Genomic DNA, 24,879 nt, shown 5'->3' with positions numbered 1-24,879 from the left:
TTGTCACTTAAGAGAAAACAGGAAGATACTAATAGTTCCAATATTGTTTCTTCCAGGCACAATCATGCATCTGAAAAAACAAGAAATAATTCTGACTATCTGCTTGAGTACCATTCTTGGAGTTGTGATACTAACTATTGTTATGTATAATGTCACCAAATGCAAACGAAGGAGAGCCCAGTATTCGCATCGCCCTCTCTGTGCCACTTCAAATGAGGAGTCAGGTATGCATAGGAACACAAGACAAACAGAAACCACAAGAAATAATTAGCAGGTCAAAACTGAAAGGAACGTAGATCAGTTTTTTGTCTAATAAAACTAAATCAAGTAAAATAAAATTAATTGCTTTGAGCTCCTGGTAATAACCTTCGTTACAATTTGTGATCTTGTCCCAAGACCTTGCTGCCACGTTCTCTCACACACAGCAGTTTCCATAAGCACATTGGAACATGCATATCTCCTAGCCTGACCTAGAGTCTCCCAAATTAAAGATTAATCTCCACAACATTGGGGCAAGCCGCAGGAGAGAAATTCGAAAGGACATTAAAACGTTTTAAATGTATACTTTCGTTTCTTGATTATAAAAGTATGGGCAGGGTAATGAAAGGCTGTTTGGAAGTCAAAAACATCCAGTTAGATAACAGTCTTTCTAATTAATGTGAGAAAAGGTGTGTCAACCAGTGGAAATGGAGTAGGTGGATGCAGAAGATCAAACTTTCAGTAACGGATCATACAAAAGTTGGCAACACTCCATGGTTTGTCTGTATTTAATAACGAAACTCTAACCAGAGTAAGCCAAATACTCCAGACTACATTGAACAACAATTATGTTCTCCAGTCACCTACTAAGGAGGAAAATAAAAATAATAATAAAATTAGGTTCCATGAGAAAATACAGGAGAAATTAAAAGCGCTAAATCTGTCCACAGCAGTTGCAGGATGAATATACAACATCACTTTGTCATCATTCTACTCAAATTAACATTTTGCCTTGAAATTGTTCTCAAAAGCTTGTGATTAAAAGCATATCTCCATTATCATTGACAATACAGATTTCAGGCTAGGACTACCCTCTTCTTGGTAAACTGAAGTTTTAGCTCAGATTTTAAGTTACTGTAATTCACTCATCAATATTTACAGTAAGCATATTACACTAACAGGTTTTGGAACAAATTATCGGGTAAAATGCAACTGATCATTACCTCTTGAAAAATTATAAATCACTTTGTTCAGCGGCTAGGAAGATTATGCCCAATGTGGGCAATTGAGTTAGTTGAGTAAAATGTAGCAAAATCAGAAGAAATGAGATTCTTCACAGCTTGGCGGTGGGGGTGGGGGGGGTGGGGTGGGAACGCGATGAGGAAGAAGAAATCCAATGCTGGAACCAAGTTTTGTATGGCAAGACAAGGATCTTGCTAGTGAGCGACGGCAGGCCTATATGTGTTTTGTTAATACCAAAACTCATTTTATGTGGGGTTTTCAATTCGCCCATGCTTTGGATAGAAACTGCATGCAATCTTCTTGACATCAGAGTCAGAGCAGGTGCCTAGCAACTCCAATTTGTGGCTTCCTCCGGGTCTCCACCTTGGATAGCAGTCCCCCACACAGTCCATGGATAGGGACTGCCCACAACCCCAACCACGAGGTTGGCAAGAGACACGTACCAGGTTCACCGCAACACTGTTGTGCATCTCTAAACCACGTAGAATATGGTTCCCAACTTCAATGCTGCACTTAAAGCACAGCTGTGATCATTGCTATACTGTCCTATGTCAGTATTATCTCTGCAGTATGGAACCAGTAACAAATGTAGCTAACACACTGAGATATAGTCATTAGGTTAATGCAGATGCGGTAGCCTTCAGTCAGACCAATGGAGATGGCCTGCAGTTAGGCGATTTCAGTTCAAGGGCGTGGATACAGCCAGTGAATCAGTTGAGATGATCAGGATCACAAGTTTCGTATCTCTATATCTCAAGGAGAGGGCCACAGCCACACCTGTAGGTCCAGTGCAAACAGCTTGGGAGCTCTTGATAAGTCATTCAGAGAGCTGTCGGGGGCTGTTCAAACCTCAGTTGGGGCTATCTGTCTAAGTTGGTCGGGGGAGTGGGCTGTGGTCAGCAGAGTGGAAGTGAAGTAGGAGTTATCTGTGACCACTTCAGTGGTGAGGAAGTTGAGAAAATTAACTCTGGGGATTGAAAGTAGCCTGCTGGGATGCAGAGAGCACAATAATTACATATCATCAACTGCCCTGGCATCAGGGGATCAGTGTAGCACAATGGTTGGCATTACTAAGCTGTAGCGCTGAGGTCTATTATGGATATGATAAATACATAAATCAGAATTGGGTGCGAATGTGTGAAAGCTCAATATTGATGGAGTCAGCAGAGAGCGCAAAGAAGAAAGGAGGTTCATGGTAGGGGTTTGGAAGTTTGAATGCCAGCATGAGCCTGTGACTCACTGTGCTAAGTGTGATCTACACTGTCTTCCAGCCTCATGCAAACCATAGATGTGCAATGGAAATGGAAAGTATCTGTGAACACATTCAGAGGGTAGAACAAGTAATTTTATCCTGCCTGAGCATGTGAGCATTACTTGTGAGCAATTTGCATCCCTTTAAGGGGTAATTGGGTTTTTATACAGTCCGGGTTTAAGATATCTGTAAACATAATACCTTGCACATGAAATGCATGCAGTGTTCTAATGTGTGGGATACAAAATCCTGGCCAAGGGCAACCTTCACAATTTCATTGGCCATTACAAATTAATTACAGCCATTACAGATTGATGATGGCCGACTCTGTGAAGCTGCAGTAATCATTGGCAATCTTAAAAGCTTCACTGATGGTCCACGACTCACAAAGTCAATCCAAGGTTCCACAGGCAGCTCAGGAGCATGGAACTGATTCCTTCTCAACTTGAACTGTAAGTATTTAACAAAATGTCCTTTTAAACAACACTGACTTTCTTGCGTAACATAGGTGGGGGCAAAAGCAAGGTTTAAGTAATCTCCGGCACTATCATCATCTTTTGTCTTTGCAAGACATGATTTGAGCTGTTTAAATCAGAATAACACCCACTATATCAATGTTTTGAGGCATTTCATGCCTCCTTTGTTGGAGTCCTTCATGTCACCTGTGGAGGACTAGGCTAAACTGACATTTGTGTGTGTTATAAATCCTGGCTATTTGCATTACTAAGAACATGCTGTATTTCTAATATTCCCCACACAGGTTCATTGGAAGCGTGAACCACTGGATCCAGTCACAGCAGGGATTATGGTCACCATGGTCACCCTATGAAGTTGCAGAGAAATGGAGGGTACCAGATGTACTGGTATTCTCCTCATCTGTAGCTATCTCCAGAAGATCCCCTAAGGATATACAGGAAAGCTGGAGTCCACCATCCTCCATGCCATTTCCTTCAGATGAATTAGGCTTAGTGATGCCACAAACTGATGATGTCCCAAGCCACCATCACAAATCTATGCCGACTGCTGGAGAAGGACACGTGACCTGAAGGGACGTGACCGTTCTATCCCAGTGGCTGTCAAGGTGATGGTTGTGCTATGCAAAATAAAACTTTTCACTGTACTTTGGTACATGTGACAATAATAAATCAAATTTTAAAAAATTAAGGATACACTTTGTGGGATTTCATAACCCTCAATGTGCAAATATATCGAGGTTGTTACCAACATGATTTATGGTAGATCACACCATCTCCTTTCCCGAATGGAGGGCAGGCATTCCTCAGGTGCAGACTCTACACATGTCATTTGACACCATAGAGCAGTAAACTTCATCAGCAGAAAAGGATTTCATTACATCAATGTACAAGTCATCTTTTGATCATTGGTATATCTAGGCATCTTGGGAGCTCCCATTTACTTGAGATCTTCCATGTTCCTGCTTTGTTTCAAGGGCCAGAGTTAGGACAGTTACTGGGGATCAACCATTGATGATTGAACAACCCCCTGAATGAGGCTAAGCAGAAATATAATGCCACTTATTCTGCCACCAGGACCATCATAGAGCGGATATAGGTGCCCTTGAAATGACGGTCTGATGTTTGGATCAATCTGCTGCAGGGACCTTGCAGGACAGTCCAGTCACAGTGTGCTGCATAATCCTTGCACTCTGCATAATTAGATTTGGAAAACAGGGGATGTGATGGATGCTGAAGAGCTGGGAGAGATGTCTTCCAAAGACATTGAGCAGGAGGATCATCACCAGCACAATAGAATTGTATAGTGCCAGGCACAACAAATCCAGTAGGACTTGATAGATACCTAGTTCTAATAGATATTAACTGGGAGCAGTGATATTTCATTGCCTTTTGAGCAGCAACAAATTCACAGTCCCAATTTGTTTCTAGAAGCAAATGCAGATTTTCAGTGTTCGTCTGTTGCTTTTGATGTGTGAATAAAAGTGAATATTTTCAACAGAGCTTTTCCAGTACTTATTCAATGTTGGACCAACGATGAGAAGATATTACGTTACACTGGGCATTAGGCCAAGTGTAGTAGTCCCTTTAGGCTGCTGTAATAGAGAATGACTCTTAGGGATAGGTAGCCTATTAAACCTGTTTCTTGTAACTGCAGTTACCATCACAGTTGCTCAGACGAGTGATGTAAATAGCATTACATTTTTGAATATGCACTTGTGCTGCAGCCGTGCCATCTATGTGCCCTCAGAAGCTTTTCATTTTCAATACTTTCCCATTACATGCACTGAGAAGGGCACCTGTTGGCAGACACCACTTGATCTGCTGTATAGCTAGGCTTTAAAAATAATGCCAAAACCAGGAATACCAACTGGTTCTAGCAAATACAATTACCATTGCTGAACAGAAGATAGTGTAAGTGGGGCACCATAGAGACATGGCTCACAGCATATGAGGCAAGTTGCAGAGAACAGCATGAGAACACTCACTAGAGCTCCTGGTGAGAAGCTTCTTTTGAAATTCCCTGAAATTGACGCTTAGCCAATTTCTTTAGTAAAATTCAGACTTTTGTTTTCTGAAGAAAGTATTTATAATATTGCTGTAAAAACTTACTGAAGGAACATTATTCTGTTTTGATGCTGAGAAATCGCCGTGCTCAATGCAGCTAATGGAGTTTTTGGATTGCCCACCAGCAATGCTGGTGGTGAAGTTCAGAGTGCTTAGAACACAGTAATTAAGAACATACAGTCTTACAATTAAATTTCTCCTCTTGGATCCATAGAAATAATTTTGTGGTTATATCTTTATAACCAGTATAACTGGTTGAAGGGTTTACAGTACAAGCTGTGACCAGTTCAGTTTGAACTTGAAATGACAGAGTCCCTTCTGTGCCATAGGATACTGATTTGCTTCTTAAACGCAGCTGACTAACTGAAGCAGACATCCATGTTAGCCACTTAATTGACAAATCTCCAAGATGATTCAGGTCTCCAAAACTTAGACTAAAGTCTAGCCTTCCATGATGAGAGCTGGAGAAAAATCAAAGGCACTAAACTCACTAGAGATTAGTCTAATTCCGTTGTGTAAATGTCTATTTTTTTGTTATGCAGGGCGAAGCTACAATATTCCAGATGACACGTTGGTAATTTCAGGAGGTCTTTACGATGAATCACGTGTTTATAATCCCAACATGACTGTCCTTGAAGAAGATGATGAGTTTCACGGTGACTATCCTGCAGTTACTTCCAAGTACAGCCAATTCAGACTGGAATTTTTACCGGAAGAAAGGGAGGTCACAGGTCAAGGATCTTCCTTTAACACATTTCAACCACAAACATAGGTTCATTATAACCTATTGTGAAAATTCTGACTCACTCTTGTTTCATGTATAGGTTTCATTGATAATAAAATGAATGAATAATAGGTAGACTTTCATACTTTGGCCCTAAGCCTCCATAATTGAACTTCCGAACTAAGCATCTATTCTGCATTGTGTGCGCTTCTGTATTTGTACCCAAGACTCCCAAAAGATGCCTTGCAAAACTAGATAACTATGTGAATTCTGCTTGTACCACAACCATGTTCTAATTTGCAAATAGAAACATTAAGCTGTCAAACAGAAAAAACCTTATTTACCAGGCTTTTGAAGAAAATCTTAAAATGCAGAAGTATTTCTTTCTCAAGCTGTGCACTCAAGTATGTAAAGCAATATATCTAGGGAAATCATTTTCAAATGAATAAGAATCAGATGTAGAAAGTCTTAATTTTTATCAATTTTGTATCAATCTAATATATTTATTTCCAGCCGGAAAATCAAACATTGAAGTGTTTTAAAACTAGTAATATCTCAAATGCACCAAGATGTGTCCTCAATTAGTACTTAAATTTGGTTTTTTTTAGAAATTCTGATCACTGAACTGCTGTACTTCAGTGCGTATGCCCTAAAGCCAGATATTAAAAACCTGTCATTTGGGAGCTTGCAGCATTTATCCACATCAACATATTCCCCTCAGCAACTTCGCTGGTTCTCTGGTGGTTTGGTCACGGAATATCAAGAAGGAAGAATAACAAATTTGCTTGGGCCTGCACACTATTTGTACACAGAAAACAGTGACAGGGAGCAACAAGTGTCTTAAAGGAGAAAAGTGAAATGGAGAGGCTGAGGGATATAGGGAGGAAGGAAATTCTAGAGCTAGGATCCAGGAAATTGAAAACTAGTAGGAAAAGGGAGCAACAATTAAATAAAAACCAAAAGAACTGTGGATGCTGTAAATCAGGAACAAAAACAAAGTTGCTGGAAAAGCACAGCAGGTCTGGCAGCATCTATGAAGGAATAAACAGCGTTAACGTTTCAAGTCCGATGACCTTTCTCAGAACTGGATGTTTTCCAGCAACTTTGTTTTTGTGCAACAATTAAAATTGGTCATGTCACAAAAACACAGTAATAGAGAAATATTCATATCTCAGAAGATTGTGAACTGAGTGAACAATAAACAGTCTGCCTTGGAATAGGATTGATCGATTCTGATATAGTAAGCAAATTCTTCCCCAAAATGCTTTCCTGCTAATTGCACTTCTTATAGATCTGCTTAAAATTGGCTTAACAACAGGTACAATATGATGAGTTGCGATGATGTAAGAAAATGACTAGTTCCACAGGGGCCAGGTAACTGGTGCAATATTTATTTTTACAGAATAAGGGCTAAATTGTTGATTGTACTTAAAGATATAATGTTTAAGCATATCTCTGGTGTCTGAAACCTGTTGCAATCTATTTTAAAGTTGTATAGATTTATTTTTATAAACATACCAGGATGATAAATAATTTTATAATGACTTTCACCTAAGTACTTATTGAAGGTAAAGCTTTTTCACAATCTATCTCACAGCATTTCTGTTTGGTTAAATTTTTTTGCATCTCAGTCTGCTAAATTAACAACAAATGCTGCAATAAGAAAATGTATAAGCTTTTATAAGTATCTGAGTGTTAGCTATGCAATGCATTGGGAGATGCCTTTGAGATTGTTCTTAAAAGTTTTGAGGTGTTTTGTTGATAAAAGTGTTTTATTGATAAAGTTCACACAAAGCATACATATTTTTAGTGTGAAATTTCATTGCAAGCAGCATACAAAAGGACTTTCTGAGCTTTTGATGCTCAGGAAATGCTATTGACTACCTCCATCTGTTGTTTGTATAATCTTCATTCACAGATTCTCGGTGCACCTATCTATTCTTCATTAAGTAACTGACAGGAACTGTCACAAACACGCTATGTGGGATTAGGTATGTCGTACCGTGAAGCATGAGGAGTGGAGGGTCATTTCTGGATGGGGGAGAAAGAAGCTATCTTTGGCCAATTTCTGAACCACTATGAGGCCACAACAATTCATACACTGGGCCACATTAACTGCTTGCTCCCCATGATTCACAAAGAGAAATAAAACATTTACATTACCCTGAATGACCAGTTTAGTTCTTCAATCCTCCTCATGCTGGTACTTCACCTTGCAGAACATTGAAAGCAGATTGACTCGCAGGATATACTCCACCAGTACAGAATTAATACTCCACTTAGCTTATCCAGAAATGATTTTATTTTTCCAAGTAGCAAATGGTGCACGAATCCAGGTACCTTTTGACTGCAGAGAGAGTGTTTGTGTGAATAAGAAAACTAGTACCATATCCTAAAGCAGGATTGTAGAAGGTCTAAACTGGGGACTGCCCAATAATTTCAAAAGCTGTGTTGGAGGTCATGTTTATGCATAAATGGGGAGGTGAAGACAAAGCAAGTCATTTGGTACCGATGGAATGATACAAGATGTCAGAAATTTGAAGGAAACAATGACTGATACTAATAAATGCACTACTAGTTTTCACTCAGTGCTGGAAATATTTAATTAATCTCATCAGGCCAGTCAACGCAGCACAAGTAACCTGAAAGACTTAGATACTGCTGTAAGTATACTGCTTCATCGATGCTAACTTGCCTGAAAGAAGGGATAAATGAGACCATGAGTAAGTTTTAAAAAAAAATACCCTCACCATAGCTCGCATGGCATGCTATTCCACGTTTTAGATATCACTTTTAATGTCAATGTACATCACAAGCTGTTGCAAAGAACTTTAGTTAGAAAAATACGGATACTGAACCAAAAAAGGAGTTGGTAAGAGTGGCAACCAGTAGTTTACTCAAACAAATGGATTTCATGCAGAGTTTCAAAGGAGTAGAGAGATTGAGAGGGAGAAAGTTTAAGAAGAAAATTGCACAACATGTGGACTCCTCAATGAAGGGAAAAGGAGGAGAGTTGGAAAAGAACCCAGAGTCTGAGCTGTTGGGCTAAGTTAAATAGGACTGAAACTATGAAGGAATTTTAATATGTGGATAAGATTTTTATAAAAGTTGAAATGGTGAGGGATTGCCAGCCAGAGTAAATCGGCAACAGCAGGAGTGATAGGTGATCAGAACTCTATGGTTTAGAACATGAGCAGAAGAATGTGAGTGAGGACAAGCTCATACTCAGTGATGGATAGAAGTCCAACCGGCAGAACTTTGGAATAGTTACATCTGGACGTTACAAAGACATAGATAGGGAGTTTGGATGTACTGGGGCTGAGTCAGAAATAGAGTTGGGCTCTGCATCAGGATGGAAGTAACTGGTCCTCATGATAGAGGGGCTGAGACAGAATTTCAAAAGGGTCAAACTGGAAACCAAGGTTATAAAAATTCTGAGGTAATGATCAGGGAGGGAAAAGGATTCAGTGGAAAAGGGAATGGATGGGCCAAGACTAAATGGTGTTGTGGAGGAATGTTGAATATCAGATGAAAGACAATAGCAGAAGCAGAGGAAAGCTTGAAAAGTGTGGCATAGAGGTAGGCCTACTGTCGTCAGAATACATATCAAAGTTCATCCCATCGGGATGTTGGCATTGACATTTCCCAATGTAGTCCACAAGTGCCTGGCCATTCATTATAAGCAGGAACTCCTAACATATATTGCATGCCAATACTGAGCTACTGGTTGTTGGTGTTAAAGTCAGGTGACAGTGTTTCTTCTTTATCAGTATCCTACTCCATTTGGACTTCATGTTTCTGAAAGTTTTTGGTTATTTGAAAGGAGAAAAATACAAGGGTAGGGGTAGGATGAAGAAGGAGCAAAAGTAAGAGCTTTTAGCTTATTGAATCTTCAGTTTTGAACTGTGGAATGAGTGCAGAGTATCACACAAGATTCCATCTTCAACTACTGTTTATATCCCACTACTGGCTGTGACCTATGATATAAGCAGCACCTCCTCCTCCACTGGGATGATGATAGGTGCTGTTGCTTGACTTGTTGATTAGGCATTGCTGTGCCTGCTAGAGAAAGGCAAGTGTATCTGTTCATGTTTGGATTATATAAAGAACAAAGAACAGTAGACCACAGAAACAGGCCCTTTTGGTCCAACCAGTCTATGCCGACTATAATCCCAAACTAAATTAGTTACTACCTGCCTGCTCCTGGCCCATATCCCTCCAAACCTCCTAAACTCCGGTGAAAAAAATCCCAGCCTTTCTTTATAACTCAGATGTCCTATACTCAGCTGTATCCTGGTAAATCTCTTCTGACCCCTTTCCAGCTAAGTAATATCCTTCCTATAATTGGGTGACCAGAACTGGACACTGTGTTCCTGAAGAGGCCTCACCAGTATCCTGCACAAGCTCAACATGACTTCCTAACTCTTATACTCCAAAGGACTGAGCAATGAAGGCAAGCATGCCAAGTGCCTTTTTAACCATCCTGTCTATATGTAATGTGAACTTCCAAGAATGATCTGCTTCAACCCCTGGGTCCTTCTGGTGTCCAACATAAACATGCTGTATGCCTTCTTGACCACCATATCATTTTGTGTTGCCACTTGCCATTTGTGAGACATGTCTTTCCTCGCACATACTTGCTAATAAGTCTTTATTTTTCCAACTGTGCATAAATCGTATTCCTAAGAATCTTCTTTAATAACTTCACCTATTTAAGGCTCAATGTAATTTCTCAAATTATACCTGTTACCCTTGTTAAACGAAGAAAAACGTAAAGTGTTCTCTGGTCCTCTGGGACCTGTCCTGTTACTAAAGAGAATACAAAGGTTTCATACAAGGCTCCGCAATTTCCTCTCATGCCTCCAACAGCATTCTGGAATAGATCTCATCAGGTCCTGGGAACTTGCCTACGTTAATGCTTTCTAAACATTCAACACTTTCCTCTTTTTTATATTGACACAGCCCACAACATCAACATATCAAACTTGTGACTCACCATGTATCATGTCGTTCTCTTTCATGAGTAGTGAGCTAAAGTATTCATTAAGGACCTCAGCCACTTGCTGTGACTCCATGAATAAATTCCCTCTTTTGTCCTTGAGTGGACCTACCCATTCCCTAGATACCCTTTTACTCCTTATATATGTATGAAATGCCTTGGGATTTTTCTTAATCCTCTTTCCTAAAGGTATTTCATGGCCCTTTCAGCCCTCCTCATTCCTCATTTAAATTCTATCCTGCTCTCCTTGTATTCTTTGATTTCTTTGTCTGTCTTTAGTTTCCTAAGCCTTACATATGCCTCTTTTTTTATTTTTGACTAAGCTGTCAATTTCACTTGTCATCCAAGGGAAAATGCTAGTCCTGAACTCTAATTACCCAGCCTTTGAAGATTTGCAGATGCAAGATGTGAATTTACCCTCAAACAGCTGCCCAAATCTACATTCCCCAGTTCCTACCTATTATTATGTTAGTTAGCCTTCCCCCACTTCAGCACTTTCACCTGAGGACCACTCTTTTAACCTTATCCATGAACAACTTAAAACTTACAGAATTATGGTCACTATTCCTGGAATGCTCACCCACTGAAACTTCGATCATTGGGCCAGGCTCATTTCCCAAAATCAGTTCTAGTCTGGCCTCTTCCCTAGTTGGACTATTTACATTTCGTTTAAAAAAAAACCATCCTGGACGCACCTAACAAATTCTCCCCCATTCCAAGCGAACTCAGTGAGTCCCAGTCTATGTAGGGGAAGTTAAAATCACCCTCCACAATAACCTTGTTGTTTCTACATTTTCTGTAATCTGCACATTTTTTCTTCTGTCAACAGTTGGCTGTTGTGGGGCCTGTAATATAATCTTATCGAAGTGATCACACTCTTCTTATTCCTCAGCTATACCTACATGACTTTGCTGGATGAACTTATATTCCCTCAGTACAGCTGTGATAGTCTTTCTAATCAGTATTGCAACGCCCAACCTCTCTTACATCCCTGTCTATCACACTTAAAACACCTAAATCCCGGCATGTCAAACTGCCACCTTGTACCTCTCTCAATCAAGTCTCTATAATATCTACAACATCATTGTTATTTGTATTAATCCAAGCATTGTTGATAAGTTATTGTTGATGAGCTGGCAGTATGTGCAAACTCACAGCTGTGGCTGTGAGGGATACAAGGGGTGTGGTGGAGGAGTGAATGTCGAGTCTGAATTGTGTGAGGAGGTGTGGTGAATGGAGTTGAATGTGCGGCTAATGATTCACTTGTAAGGATATGCCTGTTAAAAGTATGTTTAATGATCTTGAACACTTGTGTAAGGTTTATCTCATGCACCATGGCCTTTAGTGCTGCATGGAAGAAGAATAGGTAAAGCTCTCTGCCCTGCAGAGCGATTTCCACTCCTCTTCTTGCTCAGGGATTCTTCAGCTGCAGCAGAATGCAATTTACTTTTAAGAGGTGCAGTCTGCCCAATGGTAGTGAAGCCACTTAGCGGCACACGTAGCACAGGTTTGCGTGCTACTAGGCAGCATGTAGCTAGCCAATTGCTTAGATCACAGCAACTGGAAAGAGAATAGTAACACATCAAAATCGCATTGTCCACTTTCCAACTAAATTCGCTTTTTACACATATATATTTCACTGAGATCATCTTTTGTTCTTCTAATTTACAGGGAATAGTCTGGTGCCATAGTTCTCCATGTTTGTATTAACATCCAAATATTTCTTGGAATGCAATAATTATTCATATTATAAGAAATGTTCCCTCTAATAGTTGTAGCTACACAGCAACCTAGAAATTGCTGTTTCACCCAGACGTACATCGGCCTTTTACAACCATTGCATCGTGAGCCGACAAAATAATCTAAAGTGCCACACACATGAGCAAATAAGCTGTGCACTAGGAAAATAGGGGTAATGTTGATCATAGATCGATTTAATGATATCCTTGTATTATAACCCTTACTGACTTCATTATTTTTATAATTTAGTGAACTGTGAGCTGAAAATGACCTTTGGACACTGGGCAGCAGCTTGCGTTTTAAAAAAAAGAACAAACAAGCTCTGATTTGTTTGTAAGTCCACACCTGGAAGTTAATTACTGGTTGGTTCTTGATCAAAAATTGGTTTAGAAAGTTTATCATTGGGAGACAGCATTATGTATAAACAGGTAGGAGATGTTGGCCATTAACAAGGCCAGTACCTGTGAATTGGTTTGAGCAAGCTGAGGAGAAACTTTTATGTTCCAGAAAATGGTAGATGTTGAATGGTAACTGGGAATTTGTCAGTCTGACAGGGAGAGGCCAGAGATTTGAAATGGATTTTGTGTTTTCCATGAAACGGACTTAGGCTGTTGAAGCTATAGGCATGAAGATTTGAAAGCTTTCTGCCTAAGGTCCCATTAGCAGACATTCAGAGAATGGAAAGTAAGTTATAAGTATTACTGAGCTCATTGAGAAAAACTGCAGAAAGTGTAACACTCTGCGACTTGGGGGCACTTCTGCAGGTAACATGGAAAGCCAGTGCACAGGTGTAGCAGTTAATGAGGAAGGCTAATGGAATAAAAAAAAACTCTATATGCTAGAGATCTGAACACACAAAAACAGCAATTGCTGGAGAAATTTAGCAAGTCTGGCAGCGTCCGTGGAGAGAAGACAGAATTAACATTTCAAGTCCGGCAACCCTTCTTCAGAAGAAGTTCCGTTTTGAAGGATGGTCACTGAATTCGAATTGTTAACTCTGCTTTCTCTGCACAGAGGCTCCTAGCCAGGCCAGTGGAATGTTGGCGTTTATTTTAAGCGTATTGGAGTAAAAGTGTACAGAAGAATTACTGCAACCATACAAGGTGCTGGTGAGACAACATCTGGAATGCTGTGAGCAGTTTTGGTCCCCTTATTAGAAAAAAGATTTTATTTAATTTGAGACAGTACAGAGAAGGTTGATTAGGATGTTCAGAGATAGAAAGAACTGCAAATGCTGGAATCAGAAACAACACAGTGCGTAGCTGAGGGAACACAGCAGGTCGGGCAGCATCAGAGGAGCAGGAAAGTTGACTTTTTGGGTCAGGTTCGGAATCTTTTCTGAAGAAGGGTCCCGACCCTAAATGTCAACTTTCCTGATCCTCTGATGCTGCCTGGCCTGATGTTAGAATGTTCCCTGCTTGGAGAGATTGTCTTATGAGTAAAAGGTAAACTAGTTGGGACTCTACCAATGGATTTTAGAAGAATGAGAGGTGATCTCACTAAAAACATACAGGATACTTAAAGATTTGACAAGATAAACGCTGAGAGGATGTCTCCCCTCATGGGAGAGTCTCGGACTGGAGGACATAGTCTTAGAATGAAGGGGTACCAATTTGAGGCTGAGATGATGAAAAATGTCTTCTTTAAGAGTGTTGTGATTCTTTGGAACTCCTTGCCACAGAGAGCTCTGAGAACAGAGTCTTTGTGTATATTTAAGGCCGAGACAGATCTTTGATTGGTGTGGGAATTAATAGTTACAGGGAAACGGCAGGAAAGTGGACAAGAAGAATGTTAGATCACCCATGATCCTATTAAATTATGGAGCAGGCTCGAGGGACCAAGTGGCTTACTGCTGTTTTTATTTCTTATGGTTATGAGCTTAGGCACATAGGAGTGTGAGGGACCATGAGAATGGATAAAGGACATTAGGCTACATGGATCAATGTGGGTAATACATTGGGCGTGTACGGTGGTGAGGGGATGCAATGGATAAAGGTTGCAATGTTGTTCCATACCTCTCCCCTTTTACAGTGGTAAGGTACTCTTTTGGATTGGTCCTGGAGTAGTTTTTATGTTTCCATGACAATAAAAATGCTTTTCTAAAAGATTAGTTGAAGAAATCTTAACAGTATTTTTGTACAAGTTTTTTTGCAAAATAAACAGTATCATCAATAAATTGATAACATTTTTTGTGTTAGGATGCCTCCTGCGAAAGAGAGAAAACCTCTGGGGTGGAAAATCACAGAGATTCACAACCCTCTTCGTCTCAGTACTAAATGACTTGCCTCTTATGCTGATAATGTGCCTCTGTGCTCTAGGTCCCCTAGCCAGCATAAATGACCTTTTGGTATCTAACCATCAAGCCTCTTATGTATCTTATGTGTTTCAATGAAGTTGCCTATCATTCTTCAAAACTCCAAATAGTATATCCATGATCCCCGAGGCCCAAATAACACAAGTGGCTGAATGGCCAACTCCTTTTTCTGTTCCCTATGTTGTTTAATTAGACTAGATTCCTTACAGTGTGGAAACAGGCCATTCAGCCCAACAAGTCCACACCGCCCTTTTGGAGCATCCCACCCAGACAAATCCCCCTATAACCTCACACCCCTGAACACTACGGGCAATTTAGCATGGCAGATCCACCTAACCTGCACATCTTTGGGCTGTGGGAGGAAACTGGAGCACCCGGAGGAAACCCACACAGACACAGGGAGAATATGCAAACTCCGCACAGACAGTTGCCCGAGACTGGACTTGAACCCGGGTCCCTGGCGCTGTGAGGCTGCAGTGCTAACCACTGAGCCACCGTACCATCCACCCATTGCCTCCTCAATGATCAGTGCATTCAATCCCAGTACTATATTTGCCTCAGACCGCTGACCAACTTTGAACAGCGGCCCCTAGACATGACTAACCAGGCTCCAGTCTTGTCTTCTACACAGCTCCCTGGCTGACGATATTTGATATTCCTAATTGCTTGTGACAAGACTGACCACTGCCCATTCTCCAGACTCTATTCAACTATATCCCCTTACCGCATCTGGCAGGTATCAGATTGATGTCTTGGTGTGTCTAAGCAGCAAGATATCACCACTCCATTATCCCACATACAAACATTGCCACCACTTCAGACATATCTCCATTGACAAGCAGCCTGTCTGCGCTAAAGAGAATCTTTAAAAAGCAGTACTGATAGTTTTTAGGGTCTGGCTGAAGCAACAATATGCTAACAGGTATTGCATGACAAGGCATGAATGCTGTGAGCTTGCAAGGTTGGCATTATGTGAACAAGTGCAAAGAGAACAAGTAAGCAACATGGCCCCCATCCATAAGCTGGGTGCTTGTACCTGTGTATGAAGTGTTCCTGTCAGCTGCGTTTCAATGCTAATTGTTTGTGCACCCTGCTATGTAAGTTTATGCTTTCTGGGGAGAATTCCGGGAGAAATCGGCTTGCTTCCCACAAATGAGAAGAAGATTGTGTAGGATCCAGTTTTCAAGAAGGAAAGAGGCTAAGTAAGTCTAATAGGAAGAACAGGTGGGGCAGGTTAATGAACATGATGGCACTGATGTTTCGAAGTTTATTTATTTCAGTGCAAGCAGATTAGGTAAAGCAGATGAGTTTACAGCCTGTATTAGTACATGGAACAATGATGTTGCAGCCATTACAGACAGAAGGGCAGGACCGACATCTCAACAGCCTAAAGTTTAGAGAGGGATGTAAGAAGATAGGAGGCTTGTATTGCTAAATAAGGTGAATGTCACAGCTGCACTAAGAGGGGACATTTTGGGGGGCTTATCCAATTAGGTCATATGGGTCGAACTCAGGAATAAGAAATGTGCAATTATTATGATGGGTTTACACTATAGACCTCCCAATAGCCAGCAGGAGACAGAGAAACACATATGTAGGCAAATCATGCAAGATGAGAGGGTTTAAACTAGTATGGCAGGGGGGTGGGAACCTGAGCTGTATACCAGAGGTGAGCGTTGATGCAGGTGAGGCAGTAGCAAGAGGTAGACCAGCTAGTGGGAAGGATTTTCCTGGGAAGGAACCAAGGGATCGGTTAAAGTGTGTTTGCTTTAATGCAAGGAGTATCAGGAATAAAAGTGATGAACTTAGAGCATGGATCAGTACCTGGTGCTATGATGTTGTGGCCATAACAGAGACATGGGTTTCTCATGGGCAGGAATGGTTGCTGGATGTTCCAGGGTTTAGAACATTTAAAAAGAATAGGGAGGGGGGAAAAAGAGGAGGGGGTGTAGCACTACTAATCAGAGAGAGTATCACAGCTACAGAAGCTTCCATTGTCGAGGAAGATCTGCCTACTGAGTCAGTATGGGTGGAAATTAGGAACAGCAAGGGAGTAGTCACCTCGTTAGGGGTTTACTACAGGCCCCCCAATAGCAGCAGGGAGATTGTAGAAAGCATAGGTCGACAGATTTTGGAAAAGTGTGGACGCAGTAGGGTTGTTGTAATGGGTGACTTTAACTTTCCTAATATTGATTGGAACCTCCTTCGAGCAGAAGATTTGAATGGAGCTGTTTTTGTAAGGTGTGTTCAGGAGGGTTTCCTAACGCAGTACGTTGACAGGCCGACGAGGGGAGAGGCCATTCTAGACTTGGTGCTCGGAAACGAGCCGGGGCAGGTATCAGATCTTGTGGTGGGAGAGCATTTTGGTGATAGTGACGATAACACTCTCTCATTCTACATAGCTATGGAGAAGGAGAGGATTAGGCAGAATGGGAGGATATTTAATTGGGGAAGAGGAAACTATGATGCGATTAGACACGAGTTAGGAAGCATGGACTGGGAGCAGTTGTTCCATGGTAAGGGAACTATAGACATGTGGAGATGGTTTAAGGAACAGTTGTTGGGAGTGATGAGTAAATATGTCCCTCTGAGACAGGCAAGAAGGGGTAAGATAAAGGAACCTTGGATGACGAGAGCGGTGGAGCTTCTAGTGAAAAGGAAGAAGGTAGCTTACATAAGGTGGAGGAAGCTAGGGTCAAGTTCAGCTAGAGAGGATTACATGCAGGCAAGGAAGGAGCTCAAAAATGGTCTGAGGAGAGCCAGGAGGGGGCACGAGAAAGGCTTGGCAGAAGGAATCCGGGAAAACACAAAGGCATTTTACACTTACGTGAGGAATAAGAGAATGGTCAAAGAAAGAGTAGGGCCGATCAGGGATAGCATAGGGAACTTGTGTGTGGAGCCTGAGGAGGTAGGGGAAGCCCTAAATGAGTTTTTTGCTTCTGTCTTTACGAAAGAATCGAACTGTGTAGTGAATGAAACCTTTGAAGAGCAGGTGTGCATGCTGGAATGGATAGAGATAGAGGAAGCTGATGTACTGAAAATTTTGTCAAACATTAAGATTGACAAGTCGCCAGGCCCGGATCAGATTTGTCCTCGGCTGCTTTGGGAAGCGAGAAATGCAATTGCTTCGCCACTTGCGAAGATCTTTGCATCCTCGCTCTCCACTGGAGTCGTACCTGAGGACTGGAGAGAGGCAAATGTAATTCCTCTCTTCAAGAAAGGAAATAGGGAAATCCCCGGCAATTATAGACCGGTAAGTCTCACGTCTGTCGTCTGCAAGGTGTTAGAAAGGATTCTGAGGGATAAGATTTATGACCATCTGGAAGAGCATGGCTTGATCAAATACAGTCAACACGGCTTTGTGAGGGGTAGGTCATGCCTTACAAACCTTATCGAGTTTTTTGAGGATGTGACTAGTAAGGTTGATGAGGGTCGAGCTGTGGATGTGGTGTATATGGACTTCAGTAAGGCATTTGATAAGGTTCCCCATGGAAGGCTCATTCAGAAGGTCAGGAGGAATGGGATACAGGGGAACTTAGCTGCTTGGATACAGAATTGGCTGGCCAACAGAAGACAGCGTGTGGTAGTAGAAGGAAAATATTCTGCCTGGAAGTCAGTGGTGAGTGGGGTTCCACAGGGCTCTGTCCTTGGGCCTCTACTGTTTGTAATTTTTATTAATGACTTGGACGAGGGAATTGAAGGATGGGTCAGCAAGTTTGCAGACGACACAAAGGTCGGAGGTGTCGTTGACAGTGTAGAGGGCTGTTGTAGGCTGCAGCGGGACATTGACAGGATGCAGAGATGGGCTGAGAGGTGGCAGATGGAGTTCAACCTGGATAAATGCGAGGTGATGCATTTTGGAAGGTCGAATTTGAAAGCTGAGTACAGGATTAAGGATAGGATTCTTGGCAGCGTGGAGGAACAGAGGGATCTTGGTGTGCAGATACATAGATCCCTTAAAATGGCCACCCAAGTGGACAGGGTTGTTAAGAAAGCATATGGTGTTTTGGCTTTCATTAACAGGGGGATTGAGTTTAAGAGTCGTGAGATCTTGTTGCAGCTCTATAAAACTTTGGTTAGACCGCACTTGGAATACTGCGTCCAGTTCTGGGCGCCCTATTATAGGAAAGATGTGGATGCTTTGGAGAGGGTTCAGAGGAGGTTTACCAGGATGCTGCCTGGACTGGAGGGCTTATCTTATGAAGAGAGGTTGACTGAGCTCGGTCTCTTTTCATTGGAGAAAAGGAGGAGGAGAGGGGACCTAATTGAGGTATACAAGATAATGAGAGGCATAGATAGAGTCGATAGCCAGAGACTATTTCCCAGGGCAGAAATGGCTAGCACGAGGGGTCATAGTTTTAAGCTGGTTGGTGGAAAGTATAGAGGGGATGTCAGAGGCAGGTTCTTTACGCAGAGAGTTGTGAGAGCATGGAATGCGTTGCCAGCAGCAGTTGTGGAAGCAAGGTCATTGGGGTCATTTAAGAGACTGCTGGACATGCATATGGTCACAGAAATTTGAGGGTGCATCCATGAGGATCAATGGTCGGCACAACATTGTGGGCTGAAGGGCCTGTTCTGTGCTGTACTGTTCTATGTTCTATGTTCTATGTAAAAACAATGGTGTTGCTGTCATGAGTAATTTTAACTACACCAATATTGAGTGGACTTCCTTAGTGCTAGGGACTTTGATGGGGCAGAACTTGTTAGGTGCATCCAGGAGCATTCTTGACACAACATTTATATAGTTCAACTAGGAAAGGAGCAATATTAGGCCTTGAATTGGGAAATGAGTTTGGCCAAGTGATTGAAGTTTCAGTGCAGGAGAATTTGGGGAACAGTGATCTTAATTCCATACCTTTTAAGACAATTGTGGATGAGCATAAGACTAGTCCTCAGGTGAAACTGATGAATTTTTTGAAGGGATGGCATGGAGGCTCAGTGGTTGACACTGATGCATGTCAGTGCCAGGGACCCGGGTTCAGTTCAACCCTCAGGCAACTGTCTCTATGGAGTTTGACATTCCCCCCGTGTCTGCGTGGGTTTCCTCCAGGTAATCTGGTTTCTTCCCACAGTCCAAAGATGTGCAGGGTAAGTGGATTGACCATGTTAAATTGTCCATAGTGTCCAGGGACATGTAAGTAGATTAGTTGTGGGAAATGTGGTGTTACAGGGATAGGGTAGGTGGGTGGCTGAGTCTGGGTGGGATGCTTTTCGGAGAGTTGGTGTGAACTTGTTGGGCTGAATGGCCTGTTTCCACTCTGCGAGCATTCTATGAATTCTAAGTCTAATTACAATAGTATTATGCGGGTACTGGAGAAATTAAATGAGGGAGTGTGCGCTGTTGCTTGAATGTGTAAACAGATTAGGAAAGACAGATGAGTTTAGAGCCTTGAACGCCAGTTGATTGGAGTTCAGGACCAGTATTTTCTGTGAGGATTAAAAGACAAGGATAGCAGATTCAGGAAGCCTAGATGATAACAAGAGATATTGGAATTTTAAGTCGAACACAAGAAGTAAGTATATTTAAAGTTCAGGAAACTGAAATCAGACAAGACCCTTGAGGAATATAAAAGGAAGCAGGGAAGAACTTAAACAAAGAAACAGAAGCGCTAAAAGGCGTCACGAAATATCTTTGGTGAGTAGGATTAGGGAGAATCCCATGGCATTATATAGGTATATTAGGAAAAAGCGGGTAGCTGGGGAAAAGATAGGTCCACTGAAGGACTGAAGGAGGGAACATATGTATGAAGCTAGAGAGGTGGGTGAGATCCTTAATGAGTATTTCACATCGGTATTTGCCAAGGAGAAGGACACAGATGATGGTAAGATTGGGGAGAATAGGGAGGAGTGTTCGGTGTTTTGAGAAACATTAAAGGTAAGTCTCCAAGACCTGATGGGATCGATTCCAGAATACCGAGGAAGGTAAGGGGGAGATTGCTATAAGCTCTTCAGCCACAGATGAAGCCCCAAAAGACTGAAGAATAGCTAATATTATTACTTTGTTTAAGAAAGGCATCAGAAATAATCCAGGAGATTATAGAATGGTTAACTATTACACCAGAAGTAGGGAAACAATTGGAGAAGATTCTTGGGGACAGGATTTACTCACATTTGGAAAAAGAATGGTATTATTAGTGATAGTCAGCATGGCTTCATGTCAGGGATGTCTTGTCCCATAAATTTGATTTTTTGAGGCAGTGATGAAGATGATTAATGAGGGAAGGGCAGTGGCTGTTGTCTCCATGGACTTTCCTAATGCATTTGTTGAGGTGGGCCGGTACAGAAGATTAAATCATATGGGATCCACAGCAGACAGAGTATCTTTCTGACTGGAGGTCTGTGACCTGAGGTGTTAGAACATATAGAACATTACAGCACAGTACAGGCCCTTTGGCCCTCGATGTTGTGCCAACCTGTCATACCGATCTGAAGCCCATCTAACCTACACTATTCCATGTATGTCCATATGCTTGTCCAATGACGACTTAAATGTACCTAAAGTTGGCAAATCTACCATTGCAGGCAAAGCGTTCCATTCCCTTACTACTCCCTGAGTAAAGAAACTACCTCTGACATCTGTCCTATATCTTTCACCCCTCAATTTAAAGCTATGCCCCCTTGTGCTCGCTGTCACCATCCTAGGAAAAAGGGTCTCCCTATCCACCCTATCTAACCCTCTGATTATTTTATATGTCTCAATTAAGTCATCTCTCAACATTCTCTCTAACGCAAACAGCCTCAAGTCCCTCAGCCTTTCCTCGTAAGACCTTCCGTCCATACCAGGCAACATCCTAGTAAATCTCCTCTGCTCCCTTTCCAAAGCTTCCACATCCTTCTTATAACGCAGTGACCAGAACTGTACGCAATACTCCAAGTGCGGCCGCACCAGAGTTTTGTACAGCTGCAGCATAACCTCTTGGTTCCGGAAGTCGATCCCTCTATTAATAAAAGCTAAAACACTGTATGTCTTCTTGACAGCCCTGCCAACCTGGGTGGCAACTTGCAAGGATCTGTGTACATGGACACCAAGATCTCTCTGCTCATCTACACTACCAAGAATCTTACCATTAGCCCTGTACTTTGCCTTCTGGTTACTCCTACCAAAGTGCATCACATCACACTTATCTGCATTAAACTCCATTTGCCACCTCTCAGCCCAGCTCTGCAGCTTATCTATGTCTTTCTGCAACCTACAGCATCCTTCGTCACTATCCACAACTCCACCGACCTTAGTGTTGTCTGCAAATTTACTAACCCATCCTTCTACGCCCTCATCCAAGTCATTTATAAAAATGACAAACAGCAGAGGACCCAACACAGACCCTTGCAGTACACCACTAGTAACTGGTCTCCAGGATGAACATTTCCCATCAACTACCACCCTCTGTATTTTTTCAGCAAGCCAATTTCCGATCCAAACTGCTATATCCCCCACAATTCCATTCCTCCGCATTTTGTACAATAGCCTACTGCGGGGAACCTTATTGAACGCCTTGCTGAAATCCATATACACCACATCAACTGGTTTACTCTCATCTACCTGTTTGGTCACCTTCTCAAGTATCAGTGCTGGGACCTCTGTTGTTTGAAATATATATAATTGATTTGGATGAAAGTGTAGGTGGTCTGACAAGGAAGTTCTCAGATGATATGAAGATTGACAGAGTTTTAGCTAGTGAGGGAGGTTGTCAAAGGATATAGCAGGATGTAGATCATTTGTAAAGTTGGGTAGAGAAATGGCAAAGGGATTTTAACCCAGAGAAATGTGAGGTGATGATCAAATGAGAGAGGAAAGTGTACAATAAATGGAGGGACCCTTAGGAGCATTGATATAAAGTAGGATCCTGAATGCAAGTCCATAGCTCCCTGAAAGTGGTAACACTAGTGGATAAGGCATACGGTATGCTTGTCTTCATTAGGCAGCGTACTGAGTATAAAAGTTAGCAATTCATGTTGCAGGTGTATTAAATTTTAGTTAGGCTCCATTTGGAGCATTGTGTACAATTCTGATCGCCACACTACAGGAAGAATGAGGAGGCTTTGGAGAGGGTTAAAAAGAGGTTTACCAGGATGTTGCCTGGGTTGGAGCATATTAGCTATAAAGGAGGAGTTGGACAACTTTAATTGTTTTCACTAGAGTGTTGGGGGCTGAGGGGTGACCTAATAGAAGTGTATAAAATTATGAGAGTCAATGATAGGTGGATAGTTGGAGTCTTTTCCCAGGGTGGAAATTTCAATTATGAAGGTTCATAGAATTAAGATTAAAGAAGATGTGTGAGGATGGTAGGTGCCTGGAATGCACTACCAAGAGAAGTGGTTGACACTTACACAAAAGCAATGTTTAAGAGTCATCTGGACAGTTACATGTACAGGCAAGGATGCGGACTATGTGCAGGCAGATGGGATTAGTTTAGAATGGCATCATGGTTGGCACAGACACGGTGGGCCAAAGGCTGTGCTGTACTGTTCTGTGTCTTGCAAGTGGATCAAGGAGGTGCAATAGGAAATCATAAGACCATAAGACATAGGAATGGAAGTAAGGCCATTCAGTCCATCAAGTCCACTCCGCCATTTAATCATGGCTGATGGGCATTTCAACTCCACTTACCCGCACTCTCCCCGTACCCTTTAATTCCTTGCGAGATCAAGAAATTATCAATCTCTGCCTTGAAGACATTTAACGTCCCGGCCTTCATTGCTCTCCGCGGCAACGAATTCCACAGGCCCACCACTCTCTGGCTGAAGAGATATCTCCTCATTTCCATTCTAAATTTACCCCCTCTAATTCTAAGGCTGTGTCCACGGGTCCTAGTGTCCCTGTTTAATGGAAACAACTTCCTAGCATCCACCCTTTCTAAGCCATGCATTATCTTGTATGTTTCTATTAGATCTCCTCACAACCTTCTAAACTCTAATGAGTACATTCCCAGGATCCTCAGCCATTCATTATATGTTAGGCCTACCATTCCAGGGATCATCTGTGTGAATCTCAACTGGACACGCTCCAGTGCCAGTATTTCCTTCCTGAAATGTGGAGCCCAAATTGGACACAGATTCTAAATGGGGCCTAACTAGAGCTTTATAAAGTCTCAGAAGAACATCGCTGCTTTTATATTGCAACCCTCTCGAGATAAATGACAACATTACATTCGCTTTCTTAATCATGGACTCAACCTGCAAGTTAACCTTTAGAGAATCCTGGACTAGCACTCCCAGATCCCTTTGCACTTCGGCTTTATGAATTTTCTCACCGTTTAGAAAATAATCCATGCCTGTATTCTTTTTTCCAAAGTGCAAAACCTCCCATTTGCTCATGTTGAATTTCATCAGCCATTTCCTGGATCACTCTCTTAAACTGTTCAAATATTTCTGCAGCCTCCCCACCTCCTCAGTACTACCTGCCTGTCCACCTAACTTCATACCATCAGCAAACTTCACCAGAATGCCCCCAGTCCATTCATTCACATCATTAATATATAAAGTGAACAGCTGCGGCCCCAACACTGAACCCTGTGGAACACCACTTGTCACCGGTTGCCATTCCGATAAAGAGCCTTTTATCCCAACTCTCTGCCTTCTCTCAGACAGCCAATCCTCAATCCATGCCAGTAGTTCACCTCGAACACCATGGACCCTCACTTTACTCAGCAGCATCCCGTGAGGCACCTTATCAAAGGCCTTTGGAAGTCTAGATAGATAACATTCACTGGGTTTCCCTGGTCTAAGCTACTTGTTACCTCTTCAAAGAATTCCAGCAGCTTTGTCAGACACGACCTCCCCTTACTTAATCCATGCTGACTTGTTCTAATCCGACCCTGCACTTCCAAGAATTTAGAAATCTCATCCTTAATTATGGATTCTAGAATTTTACCAACAACCGAGGTTAAGCTATCAGCCTATAATTCTCCATCTCTTGTCTTGGCCCTTTCTTAAACAAGGGGGTTACAACAGCAATTTTCCAATCATCTGGGACTTTCCCTGACTCCAGTGACTTTTGAAAGATCACCACCAACGAATCTGCTACTTCCTCAGCCGCCTCCCTCAGAAATCATGAAAAGCAATGTCCGTGTGTGTGGCTGGGGCCCATGA

At 42.0% G+C, this 24,879-nt stretch overlaps 1 protein-coding gene across 2 annotated transcripts in view; it reads left to right on the top strand.

Annotated features, from left to right (window-relative positions):
* si:ch211-105j21.9 (sialomucin core protein 24-like) overlaps positions 1–7,536 on the top strand; it is a 44,549-nt gene extending 37,013 nt beyond the window's left edge. The window contains exons 3-4 of one of the 2 annotated variants that reach the window (XM_059653483.1): positions 57–224; positions 5,556–7,536. In XM_059653483.1, the coding sequence (XP_059509466.1) occupies positions 57–224; positions 5,556–5,785 (398 nt within the window). In that variant the 3' untranslated portion in view covers positions 5,786–7,536. The remainder of the gene's footprint in view (positions 1–56; positions 225–5,555) is intronic. The other variant, XM_059653484.1, reaches the window with a different exon arrangement.
* Positions 7,537–24,879: the final 17,343 nt, after the last annotated feature.

The sequence above is a fragment of the Stegostoma tigrinum genome, chromosome 21 (assembly GCF_030684315.1).
Source record: "Stegostoma tigrinum isolate sSteTig4 chromosome 21, sSteTig4.hap1, whole genome shotgun sequence".
NCBI lineage: Eukaryota > Metazoa > Chordata > Chondrichthyes > Orectolobiformes > Stegostomatidae > Stegostoma > Stegostoma tigrinum.
The sequence above is the reverse complement of the archived record's forward strand: the minus strand, read 5'-3'. Positions and strand labels throughout refer to the sequence as shown.